At 37.7% G+C, this 20,973-nt stretch overlaps 2 protein-coding genes across 11 annotated transcripts in view; both read left to right on the top strand.

The window, feature by feature from the left end:
• The window catches only part of DST (dystonin), a 295,384-nt gene that overhangs the window by 167,177 nt on the left and 107,234 nt on the right, over positions 1-20,973 (top strand). For 3 of the 10 annotated variants that reach the window (XM_085056608.1, XM_085056609.1, XM_085056611.1), the window contains 5 exons: positions 4,157-6,925; positions 10,847-10,981; positions 13,411-13,499; positions 14,108-14,240; positions 15,323-20,887. In XM_085056608.1, the coding sequence (XP_084912734.1) occupies positions 4,157-6,925; positions 10,847-10,981; positions 13,411-13,499; positions 14,108-14,240; positions 15,323-20,887 (8,691 nt within the window). Of the gene's footprint in view, positions 1-1,101; positions 2,704-2,729; positions 4,063-4,156; positions 6,926-10,846; positions 10,982-13,410; positions 13,500-14,107; positions 14,241-15,322; positions 20,888-20,973 lie in introns of those variants that run through there. The other 7 variants (XM_085056616.1, XM_085056615.1, XM_085056617.1 and 4 more) reach the window with 4 other exon arrangements.
• Positions 6,959-9,892, top strand: LOC146440174 (desmoplakin-like). Its single transcript, XM_085056619.1, has one exon. The coding sequence runs from the start codon at positions 7,522-7,524 to the stop codon at positions 9,412-9,414; it is 1,893 nt and encodes a 630-aa protein (XP_084912745.1). The 5' UTR covers positions 6,959-7,521; the 3' UTR covers positions 9,415-9,892.

Raw genomic sequence — 20,973 nt, forward strand, 5'->3', positions numbered from 1 at the left:
GATTGCCTCTAATTAATTTCTGAAGTTAGTTTTACCTGTACAGTTATTTTTCTCCTTCTGCCTTTCTACTTTATTGATTCCGTGGGGTCAAAACATATTTTATTTATGATTAGAGTTGGATCTTACTAACAAGAGTAGGTTATTGAAATAAGGCAAAATTACTCAAAATACAAGCTTGCAGCAGAGGAAACCTTCCAAATGATTGAGGGGAAAAAACACCTTTGAAATTTTTCACTTTCTTTTGAAAACTGTCTCTCAGAAAGAGATTATATAGTCATTCTTTAAGGACTACATTGTTTTAGTATAGACTGGAAAAATTGGATAAAACTGGAGAACACTACCATGTAGGTATAAATTTTAATGTTATTTTTGCAGAAAGAAAAAAGTTCTTAAATGAATGTTATATAATTCTGGTGCTGATTTTGTCTTCATTGGCTTTTTTTGCTATTAAATACCACTGAACCAACACTAAAACCAGCATGTATCTTTGGGCATCATCAAGTGGTGGAGCAAACTGATGGAAATACATAATGTTTTTTGATAAGTAGCCATTATAACTGAGGATTTAGTATGACTAATAATGCTAATGGCATGAAGGATAAAAAATCAGTCAAAGAACAAGCATCAAGAGACCTGTGAATGCTGATAGACTTCATGTTCTTCAAGAACAAGTGAAACCTTTCAAAATGTTTTGAGTTTCAGTCTGCTCTGAGTCTCCAAGATTGATTTTTTGGAAACCAAGTATCCCCCATCTTCCTTCCTCCTCTACCCTCTGGCAGCCTTCTAAATCTTTGGTAGCTTCTTTGAAGATAACCTAAGCAGGTTTCCAGTCTCAAAATAATATAATGGTTTTTTTCTTTTTAATCAGGGTAGCAAATCAGAAAAAGAATAATCTTTTTTGAAAGAGGAATGTGGTTTTTTTCTTCTGGGAAGAAGGAAAATTCTTCACAGACCTCTGAAGTCTGTGATTGTTCCAAGATTTTCTCTTATGCCAGTCTTTCTTCCTAACTCTCTGTAATGGCATTAAGAAAGCAGAGAATAAGGAAAAAATAAGATACTTTCCGTCATATCTCAGTTTAATCCATGTGCTGTCACGCTCAGAATTTACCAGAAGAGAATCAACTCCAGCAACCTGTGAAGTCAGCTGAAGTCTTTCAACATTTGGGATGTGATGAAGCTCTTGAATTGAGAGAGGAAAAGAAACCTAATGAAAGCATGATGGATGTGGAATATTTGCAAAAACAGAACTCTTCCAGTAAACCTGAATACACAAAAAATAAATTGGAAATGAACAGAAGAAAATTAAATAGAGACACGTATGATAAAATGAAAACTGATAGAACATTAAAGCAACTTCTAAATTTCAGTAGTCAAGAAAGTAGCATTAGTGGCAACAGAGACAGTAAACTACACACAGAGCAAGAGAGTTTCATGGATTTTGGTAATCAAAGTAAAGAAGAAAAAAATGGCAGAAAAGATTATTTTGTATCAATTGAGATCTGTGCGAATGCGAACAATGATCCTGGTGCAATGTTAAATGAGCAAATTGCTGATGGAGAGAGACAGAAAACAGAGGGAATATCAAAGAAGTTGCCTGAAGTGGAAATGATACACAAAACCACAGGAAAAAGAAATTCAAGAAAGGCAGGGAGTTATGTTTCAACAATGGAAGAATGTGAGATGCAATTACAAACTGATTTCGAGCTAACAACAAAGAAAGCTGAAGTTACTCCAAAAACTGGAAAGCAGGCCCTTGATATCAGCCCTTACAAACAGCAACATTTTTCACAGACAACTCATTTTGAATGTCAGCATAAAGAGCATTGCATTACAGAAGGCAAAAGCCATAATACTTTAAAATCTGAAGACAGAGAGTTTCAAGTGTGTGGTGAAAAAGGTGATTCTCTTTCAGGTGCAAGGGATGCAACATCTTTAAAGAAAGTTGCATTCTCTTTCAGAGAGCTGGCTGTGCACAATGGAAATGAAAAAACAAAATTAAATTTGCAATCTATGAGCAGTCCAGGTGTTTATTGTCATGTTGAAAGGGATACTGACAAACCACAGAGAGCATCTCTGGATAAAGATTATTTCTTAGCAGAAAATGAAATCCTAGAAAAATCAAATTTAAATTCAAATGAACCCAAGAATACAGTGCAAGAAATTTTGGCTGTTTCCTCAGGAAATATTTCAGAGAGTCACTATGCAGCAAAAGTCTCTGAACCTTATCCATTAGATTTTCAAGTGTCACCAGTGCAGCATGATCAACATTTAGGTACAGAATTGTTAGGAAATGCTGGTGATTTAAATGCAAATTTAGGTCTCTCAGGAATTTTTTCTGGAGGAGAGGATTATTTTCCATTATCAGAACATGAACTAGCAAAAAAGGGTTTGGGTCACAATGAGAAAGTAAGTGTGAAGAAAATACCACAGGGTAACGTTTGTGGTTTGGATGACATAAATATAAGTGGGAAGAAGCAGAGTGGAGAAGACAGGCTTGATCAGGGTCAGAGATGTAAAGATTTATTGCTAGTTTCAGAAGGGCACAGAGATGAGGGTCATAGCACAAAGGTCTCTGGAAAAACCACTGAACTCCAGAAAACATTCGATGAAAAAGTAGGCATAAAAGCCTCATTTGAAAAAAAAGAAAAGCAAATAAAAGGAGACAAAGATAATGAAGAGAAAAGGAGCACAACTGTTATTAAGGTACCAGAGTTTTTATGCAATGCAAATGAAAGAGGTAATCTAAGAATGATTCCAAATCAATCCAAATCAACATTTGAATTGCAAAATACGTCAAGGTCAAGTGATTTAAGGTTGATTGAACATAATTTAAACAATGAATATGCTAATTATGCATCAATTACTGTGCATTTTGAGATGCTTAAATTTTTACACTTCTTAGAAATTAGTTTTTATGTTTATTTTGTGTTAATATTTGCCATCCTTTTCTCCACCCAGCTGATGCTCAGCATATTGATTAGAAAAATGACATCTAAGAAGATACAGGTTGTGACTGTATCTATATTTTTAGGTCTTCTTTTTCAAGCATAGTACAGTAGATCTTGTGTCTATGTGAGTATAAGAGATCTGATAACAAATCAATTAAAATATTTTGTTTCTGTTGTCGACTGTTCAAAATTATAATACAGGGAAATATGGAGAGGAACTGAAGAAGCTGCCTTTGCATTAGCCTTTTAGGAAATGTCTCAGGTATCATATGAAAAATCAAGGAAATCTGGTAAATTTTAACTAACCCAACGTTTTGTTTGTTTGAAAATGTTGCTGTCATTATCCTTCGTGCCCGGTTTGTATGATCATAGGAATATAGGTGTGTTCTTGCTTCATGTTAGCTCACATTTGGTACCTTAGCACCACAATAGTGCTAATGAAGACAAGGTATGTATAGTTTCAGCCATATTATTAGTGGTGATTACACATTTTGCTTAAAAGAGTTGCTCTGGATCTGCCAATATGTGGAGACTACTAGCCAACTGGTTTTCATTAGGATTTTCCTCATTACCACATTTACACTTGTGTGTCTACGCTGCAGAGCAGCTGTGCTCTTACTAGTCCGCTAGCTGAGCCAGTGGAAGCATTGGGACTGGGGAGCACACTGTGGAGCACAGATGTGCTGGGGTTTAGATACTTCTCTTTCTGGAGCTGCTGCATCTTGGCTCTAACTCTAGATACTGCTTCTTTTCTTGGAGGGGATTTTCAAACTTTTCTTGTGTCATTTGTGCTTGCAAGCTTAAATCCTTCTTCCTGCTGAACTGATTGAGAAATGGTAGGCCACTTTCTCCTTGGGAATTCTTGCACATTGTGTTTGGCTCACTGTTTGCTCTACCTATTTGTTTGGAGAGAAAGCGTATGCAAGCTGTTTGGCGTTGCTTTCTGCTAAGAGGCATCTGACTGAAGTGAGAGGCTTCAGGACTTCTTCGCTTTGTGGATGTCTTTGTCAAGGGTTTCATATTTGGCTAATGGTAACTTCCTGAAGCCTTCAAGAGAAGGTGATGGTGGTGGGAACTGCTCATCCTGCTTTCTGGACATACTATATATACATGAGTAAGTATTTTCCCTTCTGCTTTTCTAAAAGCCTAATAAGTTCCATATGCTGTATTGCAAAAAGTACATTCCAGCTTATCTTATTCTTTTACAGATTTTAAGGAATAAGGAAGCATCTGCACGTCAGGCATATTCAGATCTAATGGCACAGCAAAATAGCACAGTTGATGAGAATAAAAAACTCATGGGAAAAGTAAAAGCACTTGAGGAGATGTTGGATAATATGAAGAAACAAAAAATCCAAGTGGAACAGGAGCTCCCTAGAGTGAGAGAAGCTGCAGAAAAAGAGCGCAAGAAGCAGCAAAAGGACATGGAGGAGATTCGTCTTCAGAAGACCAAGGCAGAGCAAGAGGCAAAGCAGTGTCGTATAGATCTAGAAAGCATTGAGAAAGAGAAAGCAGATGCAGAGCAGGAGTTGGAGTGTGTAAGGCAGTTCATTTTTCAGGCAGAGACTCAAAGAAGTATACTGGAAGAAAACCTCCGTGCTTTTAGAAATCAAATAGAAGAAAGTACCTTTACCAGAAAAAGCCTTGAAGAGCTTCTAAGAAGAAAAGACACTAATCTTCATGATTTAGAGAAACAAAAAAAGTCCTTGATGCAGGAACTGAAGAAAAAAACAGATGGAGAAGAGAAACTTATGAAGCTCATCAAGCAAATGGAACAAGATCTTGAGTTTAAAGGGAACATATCAGAAATAAAGCTGCAAGAAAAAGAGAGAACTGAATCCAGAAGGAAGGTCATTGAAGGCACATACTCTGTAACTAGAGAAACTTCCTTGCCAACTTTCACAGCTAGGCAAGGTAGCCAGTGTAGGATTGATTCTGAAATCACGAGTTTCCAGAAGAAACTAGAAGCCAAAAAGGTGGAAGAGCTTAAACAAAAGATAGATGAATTGACCCTTGCTAACAAAAAAGCTGATAAAACTATTAAAGACCTGAAATATGAAATGAATGAAATTGAGCTTCAAAAATCATCTACAGAAGAAAAGTCTCGTTTATTAAAAGAAAAACTAGATAAAGTCAACAGTGATCTTAAATGCCTAAAAATTAAGTTGGAGGAAAAAGACCAAGTAGAGCAGGGATATTTGCAACAGTTGAAAGAACTGGACAGGCAGCTACAGAGAGCCACAGGTAAAGCTGAAGAGGTGATGCAAGAAGCTATGGATCTTAAGAAAATTAAGATGAACTATCAGGAGGAGCTGAAATCTGTTCAGCATGAAAAGACACAGCTAAAAAGAGAAGTAGAGGAATTAACCAGATCACTGACAAAAACTGAAATCACCATCAAACATTTAAATTCACAAATCAGTTCTCTTCAAAAAGAGAAGCTGGCAGCTGAACACAGAACACAGTCATGCAAAGGAGAAGCAAATAATCTTCAAGACCAATATAAGAAAATTAAAGAACAGTTGCTTCACCAAACAAAAGTAGAGAAAGAAAACCAGCATGAAATTCAGATGCTGAAGAATGAATTAACCAAAAGCAATCAGGTGTCAGAAAGATTGAAACAACAGATAGAAGACCTTAATAAATGGAATACTGAAACAAAAATACTGATGAAGCAAATTGAATCTGAATCAGAGAAGATGGCTTTGGAAAAACAAAATATTCAGAGGAAAAATGATGCATTAAAAGCTCTAGCAGATGGTTTCAAAGAACAATTGCGTACAACAAATGAACAATTGCACAAGCAAACAATAATTGAACAAGAATTCATATGTAAAATCAAAAGCCTGGAAGTTGATCTAGCCAAAGCAAAAGACTTAGCTAGTGACTATAAACAAAAATGTGATAAGCAAAATGCTTCCACCCTTAGCATTGACCGTGAGGTTAAAAATTTAAATGCCCAGCTGAATGCTCTAACTATGGAAAAGAGAATGAGTGAGCAGAAGATTGAGCTACAACAAGCTCATATACAAGAACTAAGTAGCAAATTAAAAAAATTGCAGGACGAACTCCATCAGAAGACACTGGATGAACAGATGGCACGAAAGAAGATGATACTGTTTCAGGAAGAATCCATTAAGTTTAAACATTCTGCAGAGGAATTCAGGAAAAAAGTTGAAAAATTACTGGAATCCCATAGCATGACAGAAAAGGACATTTCTGGTATAAAACTAGAATGTGTTGCTCTTCAGCAAGAAAAGCATATGGCTGAGGAAAACATCATGTTGTTCAAGAGGCAAATGGAAGATCTGCAAGAAAGGCTTAGAAAATGTCATGAACAACTACAGCAAGGGAAGCAGGCTGAAATGGACTATCACCAGAAGTGCAGGAAACTCGAGGAAGAATTGGAAGCGCAGAAGCGCATGGTTGAGAGCTTGAAGCAGAAGATGGATCTGCAGGTCAGGGAGAGTGAACACAGGTTTCTTTCATTTCAGAATGAAGTTCAGCAAAATAATAAGCTCCAAGATTCTGGATTTAAATTGAGCTGTGAGAGAAGAGGCAATGATTTCAATTACCTGAGTGAGACTGCAGCTAAAGAATTTGAGCAACTTCCTCCACTTACAAAACCAAGTTCACCTTTGTTAAGGCAGAAACAGGAGAGATCAGGTTTTAAATCTGATCAAATAGAAGAAAATTCATTGTATGTGAGTGCTGATGATACAATACCAAGAGAGGTGCAGTTTCAGATGTCAAGCATAAACCAATCATTAGAAGATTCAAGTTCACAGTCTTTTACAGAGTTTGTTTCACAGATGAGTACACAGTTCCAGATAACTTTTGATAAAGCGAGCCAAATCTCTGGAGCATCTGAAAGGGACACATTGAGAAACAGGAACCTACACAGTTCCAGACAAACTATTAGACATGGAGAAGACACAAAACATGAATTAGGAGTGGTAAAACTGCATCCCTTGGAGGTACACACTACGTTTTGTGAGGGTTTGCCTTCCTAATGCTGCTTTTTACAAGTTTGGTTGGTTGGTTGGTTGGTTTCAATTATAGTTTATTACTATTCTGTTTAATATTTCTTACGTTCCTGCCTTGGTGAAGGGAACCCCTTCTGTCTTACATAACACACAAAGCTTTATGTGAGACCTTATTATCAGGTTTGTTATTGTCTAAGAAAGATTATTTTAAAAGTTTTTATTGGAAGTAAAAATTCACATACTTTGACTAATAATGATACTGTTGTATCATTATTAGTCAAAGTAAGCTCAAATTTACAGCAGTAAGCTCATATAGTAACAACAGTAACTGATGCTTAGTCTAATCATATTCCTGTTACTGAATAAATATTTGAAATGGCAAATGCAGCTCGAAATTCAAGCTCTCTATATATCTCTGCTTGCCAATTCTAGTAGCAGTTCTCTTTTCTTACTTGCATTCAAGTTCTCCCTTTGGTTTCTCTGGTGGTGGATTTAGGAGTGAATTATGTACAGCATAGTCTGCAGTTGTATTTCTCATTGTGTCAAAAACTTCCTATTTACAGATAGTGAAGAACAAGCACTATGACATGCATGTTGAAGTCACAACATTAAACCAAGAAAATGACAAGACTTTTGGTAATGAAGAGAGAATGTTTCAGGGATACAAAACTTCCGAAGGGTTTAGGAAAGAAGACTTTGCAAAGATGAGCTCTTTCTTAGGAGAAGAGGTTTTGAGAACTGTTGATGATACTACTCAGCTGGAATATTTTACAGAGGAATATGATACTATTAAATTTCAAGGTCTTCGACATGATGTAACTGCCAGGCAGTTGACTGAAGTTAAACTTCTAGACAGGCTCACAGTTGAGCAGGTCATTTCAGGGCAGAAAACTATTGATGAGGTTCAGAAAAGTCTTGAAAAATTTTTAACTAAACCTACAGCTATAGCTGGGCTATACCTTGAATCCAGCAAAGAGATACTCTCTTTTGCTTTAGCAGCAAAGAGAAAAATCATAGGAAAAGCACTGGCATTAGCATTTTTAGAGGCCCAAGCAGCTACTGGTTTCATTATTGATCCCACAACAGGTCAGAAATTCTCTGTTGATGATTCAGTTGTTAGAGGGCTTGCAGATAGTGAATTCAAGAGTAGACTTCTTGAGGCAGAGAAAGCTGTTTTGGGTTACTGCTATTCTGGGAAAGTGCTGTCTGTGTTTCAGGCTGTGGAAGCTCAACTTTTAGAAAGGCAAAAAGGTAAAAATATCCTTGAGGCTCAAATTGCAAGTGGGGGGGTTATTGATCCTGTAAGAAGTGTTCGGGTACCTCCAGAAGCCGCCGTGCAGCTTGGCTTGCTTAATAACACAATTCTAAAATTTTTGCATGAACCTTCAAGTAATGCAAAATGTTTCCAGAATCCAAATAACAGGAAAGCTATGTACTACTGTGATTTGCTGAAAATGTGTTTGTTCAATGTAAGCAGTAAATGCTTTCTGCTTCCAGTTGGTGAAAGGAAAATAAGCAGCCCATCAGCAGAGAAAAGTCATAAAACTTCTGTAGTAAATGTTGACACAGGAGCTGAAATGACTTCATATGAGGCTTATAAAAAAAATTATATTGATAAAGCTACATATCTTGAACTTTCAAAACAGGAATTTGATTGGAAGGAGTCTACGTGTTTTGACTCTGATGGCAACTCTTTTCTTTTGCTTACGGATCTTAAAACAGGTGTGCAGTTTAATATTGAGGAGACCTTAAATCAGGGTAGAATTGACAGAACATTAGTCAACAAATATAAGGAGGGCTTAATCACAGTTAATGAGTTTGGTGATATTTTAGTTAGCAGTTCACAGCCAAATAAAGATTTAAACAGTCCTATTGCAGGGTTCTGGCTTTCTGAAACCAATGAAAGAATTCCAGTCTTGAAAGCCTCACGGAAAAATTTGGTAGATAGAGTTACTGCCCTCCGATGTCTTGAAGCTCAGGTTAGTACAGGAGGTATAATTGATCCATTTACGGGGAAAAGGTACAGTGTTTCGGAAGCTTTGCAAAGGGAGCTAATTGATGATGGTTGTGCCAAACAAATCCAGCAGTGTGAGCTGATCTTTACTGGGATCATTCATCCTGTAAGGAACACTGTTATGTCAGCTGTTGAAGCTGTGCATTTAAGTGCCATAGACAAAGAAATGGGCATGCGCTGCCTGGAGTATCAGTACTTGACTGGTGGCTTGATAGATCCAAAGTCTCATTCCAGGTTAACAATGGAAGATGCAATTAAGAATGGTGTTATTGATGCTATCACAGCTACAAAGATGAAGGATGAAAAATTGCACATTAAAATTTTAACATGCCCCAAAACTAAGAAGAAGATAACCTACAAAGAAGCTTTAGATAGAGCTGTTTTTGATTGCCACACTGGGCTGCGGTTGTTAGAAGCAGCTCAGCCTATGAAAACGGGAATTTCCAGTCTTTACTATAATTCATAGTGGATGAAAGATATTAGGACTCATTTTGGGCTCTGCTTTAAAACCTGTTATAGTTAAGGAAAAGATCTGTGATGGCCCTTATGGAAAATCTTAACTGGTGTTTTTAACATTAATGAGTTGCTGTAAAACTAATTATAATGAACAACTAATTAGCATAAGCCACTGAAACTGCAATTAGATATTACTTATTGCAAAACTGAAATTTATAGATAGGCAGATTCATAATTTCAAAATGCAATCTATGTGTTCAGTCTTTACCTGAAGGCTTCATCTGTCATTACTTTATATATAGGTAGTGTAAATGAGAAATTATACTGAGGCTGGTGAAGTTCATGTAAGTGCAAAGTGGGTAGACTTAGGTGAGACAAGAATCATATTCTTACATTAAGATTGAAAGGGATTGCCCAATTTGTGAGTGAACGCAGTGTAGTATTTCATGTGACCTGTTACTTAAAGTTACAAAACAGTTTGCAAATACCATTTGCAAATAAAATACACATTATATTTTATATATATTTGTATATTTAAATATACAAATATACCATTGCAATAAAATATACAAGGATTAAATCTGCAGTGCAGTAAGCACACATGCATCAGTACTTTTTTTCATACTGGTGTTTGATAATTTTTAGTGGGCTGCTTACACCAAAAAATTGTGTGTCCTGTCCTGAGTTTTTTACTCATTACACATTTGGGGTTTTTTTAGAATTGTTTTCTGCTCTAATAGGCAAAGGAATTACAATTACATCTCAAATAAAAAAAAAATCCATTGAAATAAAATGTTTTCATTTTTACTTGTGATACGTGGAAGGGCTTAAGAATGTTTTCTCAGTATTGATAAATGTCCACCTAATAGATTGTACTTATATGAAAAGGAGTATGTTTTCTTGTGCAGAAAAAGATTAAATGTCTCAATATTTTACTTTTATTTTTCTTGTTTCTGTAAACATAAAAGCAATGTATTCTTCCTAACTGTAACTTGGTAATCCACGTGCATAATTTGCAAAATACTGTTATCCTATGCTGGCTGTACATATCCTTACCTGAGGGTAATGCAAAGGCAGCACTTCAAAGATACTTTATATGCAAAAGTTTTTTAGATTTTATCTGCTGAGCAATGGTTGGGAAGCTATGTTTTTTCTCGCTATCAATCATTTTATAATGATTGTGTATATGAATAAGCACCTTTATTTTAATTACAAATCACTTGAGGTGATTGTTTTGTTAATGTCTATAATTATGTGGCATTTTTGTTCCTACATCAAAGTGTCATAGTAATGCATGTGGTGGTAAATAAAAAGAAATCATTTTATGTTTATGTGGTGATAATAATGACATTGCAGTAGAATTGTGTTTCTATGGACATTAGTGTTACATGTTTCAACAATTTACGTTTACATGTTTTTTTACAATTCACGGCACTCATCAGAAATCAATGGAAGAGGAAAGGAAGGAACATGTTGAGAAAGCTGGGGATTTACTGAAATGGGTGTCAAACCTCAGCAAGACACTCAGCAAAGAAGAAGGAGAAAAGGCTGAAAAGACAGATTTACCTAAGCAGCAGGTACACAGATGTCTTTTGATAAAACACCACTTCCTCTCTAGGGTTTTTGCATGGATTAAAATGCCAAAATAATCAATAAATACTTATTTTCCTCTACAAATTGCCACCCACATTTTCCTCAGGAAATAATTTCACATTTGTTTGTGAGTAGAGGGTTGGGTAAACAAACATCAGTGTTTAGGGACACAAGCATATTACTCAGGAAGAAGCTTCAGCTGCTTTTTACAGACCTAGCGTGTGACATATTCTGACACTGCAAAATATCAGTTTAGAGACCTGCACATCATAACTCAACCTTTATAGAGGGAGAGCGCATCCTCTCAGGATGGCATTTGGGGCACAAGGAAGTAGAAAGTCAGTAGGAGAGGACTGAGGGCCAAATTTCTATTTATTTGCTTTGAAAAGTTAATCTGAGAGGTCCTCTTAAGGGGTAGTCAAAACTGCTGTCCCAGGCAGTGCAGAAGCTGTTGACTGAGGCCTCTTTGTTATCACACTTAGTCCACAGGCTGTTGGAATGGCTCATCCTGATGCCTTTGTATTTAACAGGAAATTGTAACTGTGTACAGTTGTAACTCTGACCATACATTTCCATCTGTGAAGTTTCCTGTGATTTCTAGGACCTCCTCTGCTGGGCTTGCCCCACAAAATTGCTTAGTTTCACCTAAAAAAGGTTTCAGTAGGTGAAGGGCTACCTGCACACTGAGCAGCAGAGGGACAGAGCAGTGTCTTGTCCGCATCCCTCAGTACAGGGCTGCATGTGTCGCCATGCAGACATGATTTTGGCCCTCCTGGCAGCCTGTTCCTGTGTTTTTATTTGGTGATGCATGCTGGTGCCAGAGCCACTGGAGCAGTGTGTGCATAAATCCAGCTTGCTGTTGGGAAGGTTGGCAGTTCTGATGGCCACTGTTCCAGCACACAGCTTGTTCAGAGAGGACAGTGCTAGCTCTGAGTTTGTCCCTATATCTACAGGAGGAAGTAAAAGCTTGTATTGATTTGAACATGTTGATTGGTAAATTGCTAGTAGTTTGGATCAGGATTTGCAAATGTAAATGCAAGTGCTGGTCCTCTTCTGCCCTTGTTAATGACAACACAGCAAGCCTTTATCAGTGTTGGGCCAGCACTCAATTCCTTAGGACATCTCAGCTAACCACAGCAGCTGTGGGTGTCATCTCCCCTATCCAGCCTGAGCCTTCAGTGAGTAACCTGTGAGTTGGCTGCCCTGGCTTTTTCTGGGACATACTCCTTACTGTGGGAGATAGGTGTTTGCTGGGAGTCTTTGCTTCCCTGGTGAAATCGCCTGGTGAGGCAGCTGAACCTTTCAGAGGTGCCTGGGTTTGTCTCCACTGACTAGCAACGGTGCTTGGCAAGTTGTGTAGAAACATGTAGAAACTCGTGATTTGATAGGTAATGTCAGCTGAAATACATTGCACACACAGGACTGGGGTTACTTGGGGTGTGGCCAGGAACTGGGAAGAGAAGCTGATTCCAGTAGTGACAGGGTGCGCACAGCAGCCACAGTGAGACTGGTTCCCTGAATAAAGTGGATCTCATGACCCCAGCTGCTTCTTCAGCCTGCTCACATCATCTTCTTGTGTAGTACATGCAGTGGTTCTCTTGGTTCCTGTGCAGGCAGCACAAGTGGTGAGATTGTGGCTTACTGGTGGTGATTGCAAAGGGAGACTGTTTGGGACCTTTGATACAATGCATACAAGGACAGAAATGGTTGTGTCCAGACCCAGGTAAATGAAGGGCCCAAGCACCTTACTCGAGTATCTCTAGCTTGCAGACTCCCCTTTGATAATTTGCCTTTATTTATCCAAAACTTATGTTTTTCTGTGAAGACACTGCAGGGAGGTTCTCAGGAAAGTTAGAAGATCAAATTCTCACAAGTTCTTCTATCAGAACAAGTCCTGTAGTGGGGATGACACAGAACTGATAGTGTGGAGAATATAAATTTTTTTTTCCAGGTGTCTCATGTTGAATTTGTCCCTTTTATTGAATTTTATGAAGGCTTATGGTCTTCCGAGATGTTTTTCAAAAATTTGTTAGCTCTCATTTTGGTGAACAACTTCTTGAACAGGACCATCATACCCAAACTTTATAAAGCTGCTATAAACTATGCCAACTATAATAAGTGATTTAAAATAATTGGTTAATTTTCCATCAAATAGCATCCTAAAATATATTCTATTTGTTTTACCCAATAGTTTTTTAACAAACAGCTTACTTAATCAAAAGGCATAGCACGACTTACCCATATGTAAGTGATAAAATTTTGATAATTAATATTGCTCCAAGGATAGCCAGTATTTAAAAAAAATCAAGCTCTTACATTATTAAGATTAGTCCCAGATACAAATATGGTTTTGCTTGTTTGTTTTTATTTATGTGCATATTTAAGTCTTGAACACAGATTATTTATTTTTCAGATTTCCCTTCATGAAATGTCAACCAAGAAAGAACAAATAGCTGAAGCTCTGCAGACTACTCAGTCATTTTTAGCTAAGCACAGTGACAAGTATGCCATTTTTTGTTTTTTAAATGATGTAAATTAATTGAATTAATACATACTGTTTGCTTAAAAAGAAATCATATCCTCATCATTGCAGTTGCATTTCATTTGCAGTTCGGGGTTTCTCTGTCTTCTCAGCTGGTGAAACTTGAGGAAGTTTTGTTTATTTCAAGAATTTGACTCAGTTTATATACCTCTGGTCAGCTTAAAAATATTAGATATTTAAACTTTCATTCGAAGTCAAAATAATTAACAAGTTTGTAGTAAATAGGTACTTGAATTGCATGTCACAAAATTGTATCATCTGTATCTGCAAACAGATGGCTTAAGGTACTAAATTGCCGAGATATCTCATGACTCCTTGCTAGTTCTGTTACCTGTCTTGACTGGTAATCAGTAGATAAAGACCCATGCGAAGGTTAAATGCTTCTTTTCCTGAATAACTGCAATCATATTGTAGCTTTCTTGAACATCTGTGTAATTAGGCTGCATTTTTTCCAGATTACTTGTACTAATTTCTGCTCTCATTTTTAAGTGAAGGTAGGCAGATCACTCCCAATAGGTTAAAAATTATCCAGAGATCTCCTTCCTCAATTTTTTTTTTTTCATAATAGAATGACAGATGAAGAGAGACATGAAATGGAAAAGCAAGTTAGATCCCTCCAGGAGAGTTACAGCCTGTTATCCAATGAAGCTTTGAAGCAGCTGCAGGAAGCACATCTGAGTGATGAAAAAATGGAAGAAAAGGTAACGAGATTGAAACTAAGATTTCAGTCTCTCTTGAGATTTACTGCATGATTTTCAAACCACACATGATGAGCAAAAGAAGAAGCTGCAATTAACAGTGTGTGGAAGGAACTCAATTCTTAATTGACTGTAGGTGTTGTGTATTTGCTATGAAATAATGTATGTGACCTTACCTGTGCATATGGACATTCTATTCATCAGATTTCTTTTGTGAAGAGTCTTAATAATGTGTGCCTTGCATGAAGAAAGATAAGCAAATCATTCATCTCTTAACTCTTCTCTTGAAAGCCATTCTTTGACTGCTAGATAAATCTGCATTTCTGCTGCAAAAATGACACTATAAAATAACATGTAATCTCTCCCATATATCACTCAGAAAGTCCTAGAAGAGATCTACTTCCAGTTTTTCTTAAAATTTTTCTGGGTATGAAAATGGGAGGACAAAATACAATTAGCTCTGAGACACTATGGATATGTTTGTTGATGGATATTACTCTTAAATATGGGGTTCTCAAAAATTATCTTGCAAACGAGTGTTCTCATATAGAGTCTGTGTCCGCGTAATGAGTTCAAATAATGTTGCCAAACTGACTTCATGCTTTCCATGCAAACTAAATGCAATATTTGGTGCTGGAGTATCTGATTCCATATTGTTGAGTGTATATACAGAAATGCTGTATGCTGTAAACATGAATAGCATGGTTATGTTGAATCACATACTGTTTCCAAATATTCTAACGTTTCACAGACATTTAAAGCATGAAAATATGCCTTTCAGGTATATGTTCTATTTGCTCTCTCTGCAATCATTTCTTCTATTGTCTTTCACTAACCCTATTTATGTATGCAAAGCGTAGGTTTTCAATTCACAGATGCATGTTGGTTTTAAATCTTTTATCACATCGTGTGCTGTTGAATGACTGACATAGATCACTTGCGCATTTGAGCTGCTAACATTCACAGCATTCCTCCAGGCCTGGTAAGTATGTGTTTTTATGTTTATCAAGCATTCAAAATCAAAAGAAAATTTTAAACATACAGTCCAAAAATAGTGATAGCTTTTCTTTTATATTCCTTTTTAGGTGAATAAAGTCATTGCTGGTGTCATTGACCAAACAACTGGAGAAGTCCTTTCAGTCTTTCAGTCTATTTTAAGAGGTTTTCTTGACTATGAGACTGGAATTAGATTGCTTGAGAATCAGTTTATTCTTTCTGGAATAATTTCTCCAGAATTAGGAGTGTGTTATGATTTGGAAGAAGCTAAAGCTCATGCTCTAATTGACGAGCAGATTCTGTTACAGCTGCAAGAATTAAGTAATGCAAAGAAGCTTATGTCAGAATCATCATTAGCAAATATTCCAGTTGTTTCAGCTTTAGAACAAGGTCTAATTTCAGAACCTCTGGCTATTAAAATTCTTGAGAATCAACTTTCAAGTGGGTATTTGATTTTGCCATCCACTGGAGAAAAGTTTTCTTTGCAGAATGCCTTCCAGAGAAACCTGATTTCTCCAACTTTATATGCAAAACTCCTGGAAAGACAAGACACATGTAAAGATCTCATAGACCCCAACTGTGCTGAGAAAATTTCCCTTGAACAGATGGTTCATAGAAGCATAATACATGAAGAAACAGGGTTAAGACTCCTACCTGTGAAACCGCAAGAGAAAGGTAGAATTGTGTTCAAATGTGGAAGGAGAGTAACAATTTTGAGGGCAGCCCATGAAGGGCTCATTGACAGGGAAACAATGTTCAGGCTACTGGGTGCTCAGTTAATATCTGGAGGCATCATTGACCCTGACTCAGGGAAAAAAATGACTGTGGAAGAGGCCATGAGACAAGGGATGATAGATCAGGACACTGCTTGTGGGATCCTCACACATCAGGTTCAGACCGGTGGAATCCTTTGTCAAAATTCAGGACAACGCTTGACTGTCGATGAAGCTGTACAATGCAACTTAATATCCTCTACCAGTGCTCTGCTGGTATTAGAAGCACAGAGGGGCTTTGTGGGACTGATTTGGCCTGACACTGGTGAAATATTTCCTGTGTCAACTTCTTTGCACCAAGATATGATTACAAATGAGCTGGCATTCAAAATACTGAATGATAGAAAGAAAATAGCTGCACTTTACATTCCAGAAACTTGTGAAATAATCAGTATTGACAAGGCTGCAGAATCAGGGATTATAGACAGTAATACTGAATCTGTTTTGACCAATGTGACTTTACCAGATAAAATGCCCAATGTAGAAGAACTGAAGTCCCTTTGTAAAAATGCTGCAAAATGGTTATCGACTTATGAATTTCTGCCATCTGTATTTCCTGACTGTGAGGAGGAATGTGAAGATTCTGGCACAGGAGACCCTGTGTGTCATAATCTGGATCAAGCTAATAAACTATTTGTGTCTTACCTGATGGTAAACAGTTATATGGATGCAAACACTGGAGGGAGACTTTTGTTATACGATGGACAACTACAAGAAGTCATCAATGTGTTGCTGGAAGGTGATAGTGCTGGGTACAATGCTGGTGTGTCAGAAATGGAGTTTAGTAACAAATACGTAAGCTCAAAAGGAATTAACCTAAAGTCAGCAGACAGTGTTCAGGGTGATCTTTCAGGTGATGAAAATATTTCTAATAACAAGAAATTAAATAAATTTGATGATTTTGGGAACTATGTATCTTCACAAGAAGATCTCCATGTGAGCAGGCCAGATGTTTGCAGTGCTCTTGATACTGAGCAATCAGAATATACACAGGAGATGTTGTTAACTATCCCTGCAGAATTTAGAAGTGTAGTAAGCAGCACTCAAAATTCCATGAAGAGAAATGAACTCAGAGATTTTGTGGAGGTTTCTGAGTGGGCAGAACTCTGTAAGCACAACAGTCAGCAGACAAATTCAGGAAACATTGAAGGATATCTTCCAAATGACTCAAATAAAAGTCTTATTTCAGAAACAGCAATAGAAGAGATTTATGTGGGAGACAGTCTGAATAATGAAAGGAGGAATGATAAAACATTGCAAAGTTCCTTGAGTGTGAATGATTTGTCAGAAAACGAAATGTGGCAGGAGCTGGAAATGAGCACAAAATATGAGCCTGACATATTTCAAGATGACAGTAGCAAAATGGTACTGGATAACAGCAAGAAAGTTAATTTTCAGAGAAATCTTGGTTCATCCATCAGTGCAGACACTGAATATAGACTTCCAGAAGAATTGGTTAGTCAGTGTGATGTCACACTACAGTTTGAAGACAATGGATACAGGGAGCAACCTCTACAGGAATATGTGGGTCCATCCCTAGAGGACTGTCTTTATATACATGGAAGGTCGTCCCTGGAGGATTGTATTGATTTTCAGAATAAACTGTGTCTGGAAGACAGCATAGACATGTATCATAGGCCTTCATTGGGTGGTGATGCTGTCATACACGATGGACCACCTCTGGGGGACAGTAACAGCACAGCACAAAGGCTGACAGAAGAAGAAAATTATCTTAGATTTCACAAGTTAGTGCCTTGTGACAGTAGTTCTGACTCATCAATAGATGAGGGTGATGGCATCCCACAGCCTGAGAGTAACTGCCTGCCACATGAATGTGGCGAGGTAGCCTCTGAAGAGGACAGTTCTCAGTTGGATGATGGTGATGATGATGCCTATGAAACACCTCGGGGTGATGATGATAGCGATGTCTATGATACGCCTCAGCTTGATGATGATGATGATGATTCCTCTGACACTTCTCAAGGTGATGAGGGGTTTGATACCTTGTGCTTGGGGGATGATGATACACCAGAGCCAGAATTGGCTGGAAGATCAGTTCCATTAGGTTTTCTGGAGGAGAGAGGTGGTCGAATAACCCTAAGAGAAGAGACAAGCTCTTTTCAGGAACTTGCAGCTAGTGCTGGAGAGAATGTTCATGTAAATGTGAAAGGGCAACCTGAGAGCATGACTGTAGCTTCTGCAAATGCCAAAACTGTAGAAAAAATCCCTGAGGAAAGGGAAAGAATGGGGAATTTTGGAGTGAAGGAACAGGAGTTACCAGTTACTGTGGAGAGTGAAGGAAGAAAGGAAGGAGGCATGAGCTTACGGAATATGTATGAAGCAGATGTACAAGACAGAAATGAGGAAGTTGAAATGAAAGCAGAAGGTGACTCATGTGAGGATGAATCTGAAGGTACGCAGGAGGGAGAAGATTATGACGAGGATTATGATAGTTATTATGACTCTGACACTGATTCTGACAGTGAAGACGAAATGGATATTTTTCATTCACATTATCAATGTATAAATGAAGGTGACCAGCTGTTAATTTCTGTAGAAGGTGTAGAAAGGAGCAATGAAAATAATCAGAATACTGATGACTGCTGCAATCCTTTAGGCCACAAGAAAGGATATATTTTGCAATTCCAGTCTAACCATGAAAATGGAAAACTATCCTCAGTAAAATGTGAATCAATGCCAAATGTTTCTGAAGAAAGGTGTGTTGTTCTTTCATGTACAAGTGAAGAAGACAGACAGCAGGAAACAGAAGGTGAAAATGGGACTTGTGTCAAAAGTGAACACATGTCACAAGATAATACTGAGCCTATTCAGTCTGAAAATACCTTTGACACTAAATGGATGTCCTCCAAGAGTGAAGACAATAAAGAAACACAGTTTAGGGTTTCAGGTTCTCAGCTTCTCGATGGTGCTGTGAAATCTGACACCAGTGTGACAGCCTACCTAATTACAAAGCAACCTACTGATGATGATGAAAGTACTTGGACAAATTTGCATCTCTCAGAATGTTTTACTGATAGCGTGAATAAAGACAATAATACCATGCCAATGTTAGTTTCAAATAATGGGCAAAGACAGGGAGAGGCACTATTTGCAGAGGAAAAAGTATTAAATTATATGGAACAACTAAAGGAAAGTTCATGCCAAATGAACAATAAATTCCTTACAGATGTCCCATGTATGAGTGATGATAATAGTTCACTTAGTGACCCAATACATCCAGTCACCAGCTGGAAGCATGGTCAAATAGAAGGAGGTTTTGAAATTTTTACAGAAAATAAAAGTAGAGTGAGTATTATGGAGGAATGTGATGTCACAGGGCTAAGTAATAGTCCCATTCAGATGGAAAACCTTGGGGAAATATTTGATGCAACAGTAAATAAAGCTGATAGAGAAACTCCTATTGCAAGTAAAGAAAAAGTAAATGTTGATCAAGCCTTCCTTGACATTCAAGGTGCAAGACCAGATGAATTTAAGAGAGATGTTAACATTTCTGTTTCTTCAAAACAACATACAACATGCATAAAAGAAGGTAGCCATTCAGAACTGGATAAGACTGACTTTTGTTTTGAGGGCATGGAAAGAGGGGGAAGGAGTATATGGAATGAAAATGATTTTCTGCTAAATACAGAGCAAGAACGTTCAAGTGAATTTAACACTAACTCTTTTCCCCCACCTGATACAGAGAAAACTAAGGAGATTAGCACAACTAAAGAAACAGGGAGACTTAACTGTCCAAATACTGACAATGTGCTTAAAGATGTTCCAGAAAACAAAAGCAGCAATAATAGTGAAATTTCCCCCGTAAAACCAGATGCTTTAGGAATTACTGACGATGCCAAAGAATTAGGGGATGGAAGTGAAGTGCTACCTTCTGGGAGACATGTCCATACCGCTGATGTTTCTTCTGCAGTTCTGAGTAGCATAGGGGCTAACTTGAATTATGGTGCCCAGAACGAACATGAGATGCTGAAAAACACGAAGGGAGAAAATGTCACGGTCAGTGAGATTTCCTCCCTTGGAAATGGTTTCAAAAAACCTATGTCCATGGAGTCACTGCAAGAAGAAATGGGACCTTGCAAAGACTTTCAAGTAAAGGAAGGTATTTCACAATCAGCCAATGTGTCTGACATGCTAATGGAAGATTTACAGAATATATTACAAAGGAAATTGAAAATGGGACATGTTTACTGCAAGCGGGAAGGTGAGCCCCAAAATTACTCTGATACCAGAACTTTAATGCAAAATTTACTAAAAATGGTTAGAAGCACCCAGCTTATGGATGAAATGCCTGGTGGGTCAAATCTCAAGCAAATAAATGATGCTGTTAGAACTGCATTAGTAGTTGCCACACTGTGTACAGAGCCCAAGGATAGTGATGCCCCTTCACTGCTTTGGCCTGATAGCAGAAGTCCTGATCTTCTTCATGATATTCTGAAGCAGGAGTCCTGCAAACAAAAGACAGCTGATCCAGATGAAAGGAAGAGTGAAACAGACATGAAAACTCCTGTTCCCAAGCTTTCTACCTCTGAACTTCTGGAAATATTTCAAATCTCACCTGGAGATAAAAGTACAAGCAAGTTAGAGGAGATGATAAATGGTTTGCTTATGAGATCACAGGTTGCTGGTACCACCGCAGAATATGAGGGCAAAGGCAAAGGAGATGGGCTTTATTCTCTTTCCTCAACAGAACAATCAGAGCTTGGATCAGAATTTGCTGAAGAGAAAACATTGGCAGATAATGCAACCATTACTTGGAAAAGCGATCAGGAGCATGGGAAGGCAGACAGACTGTCCAAAGGCTTTACTGAGCCTGTTTTCAAAACAAAAGAAGCAGTCATGGGAGACACCTCCACTAGCATGGTAAGTAATAACAGTGACATGTGCTCGATGTCCTGTTTTAAAGGAATTGCATGAATCTTTCCAAGTGCTGGAGAGAATAATTGAAC

This window comes from Lichenostomus cassidix, chromosome 3 (assembly GCF_008360975.1).
Source record: "Lichenostomus cassidix isolate B80296 chromosome 3, HeHo_3.0, whole genome shotgun sequence".
Taxonomy (NCBI): domain Eukaryota; kingdom Metazoa; phylum Chordata; class Aves; order Passeriformes; family Meliphagidae; genus Lichenostomus; species Lichenostomus cassidix.

What these genes read in the sequence shown, in the direction of transcription:
- LOC146440174 (XM_085056619.1), top strand. Translation starts at nt 7,522, where the DNA reads ATGCATGTTGAAGTCACAACATTAAACCAAGAAAATGACAAGACTTTT.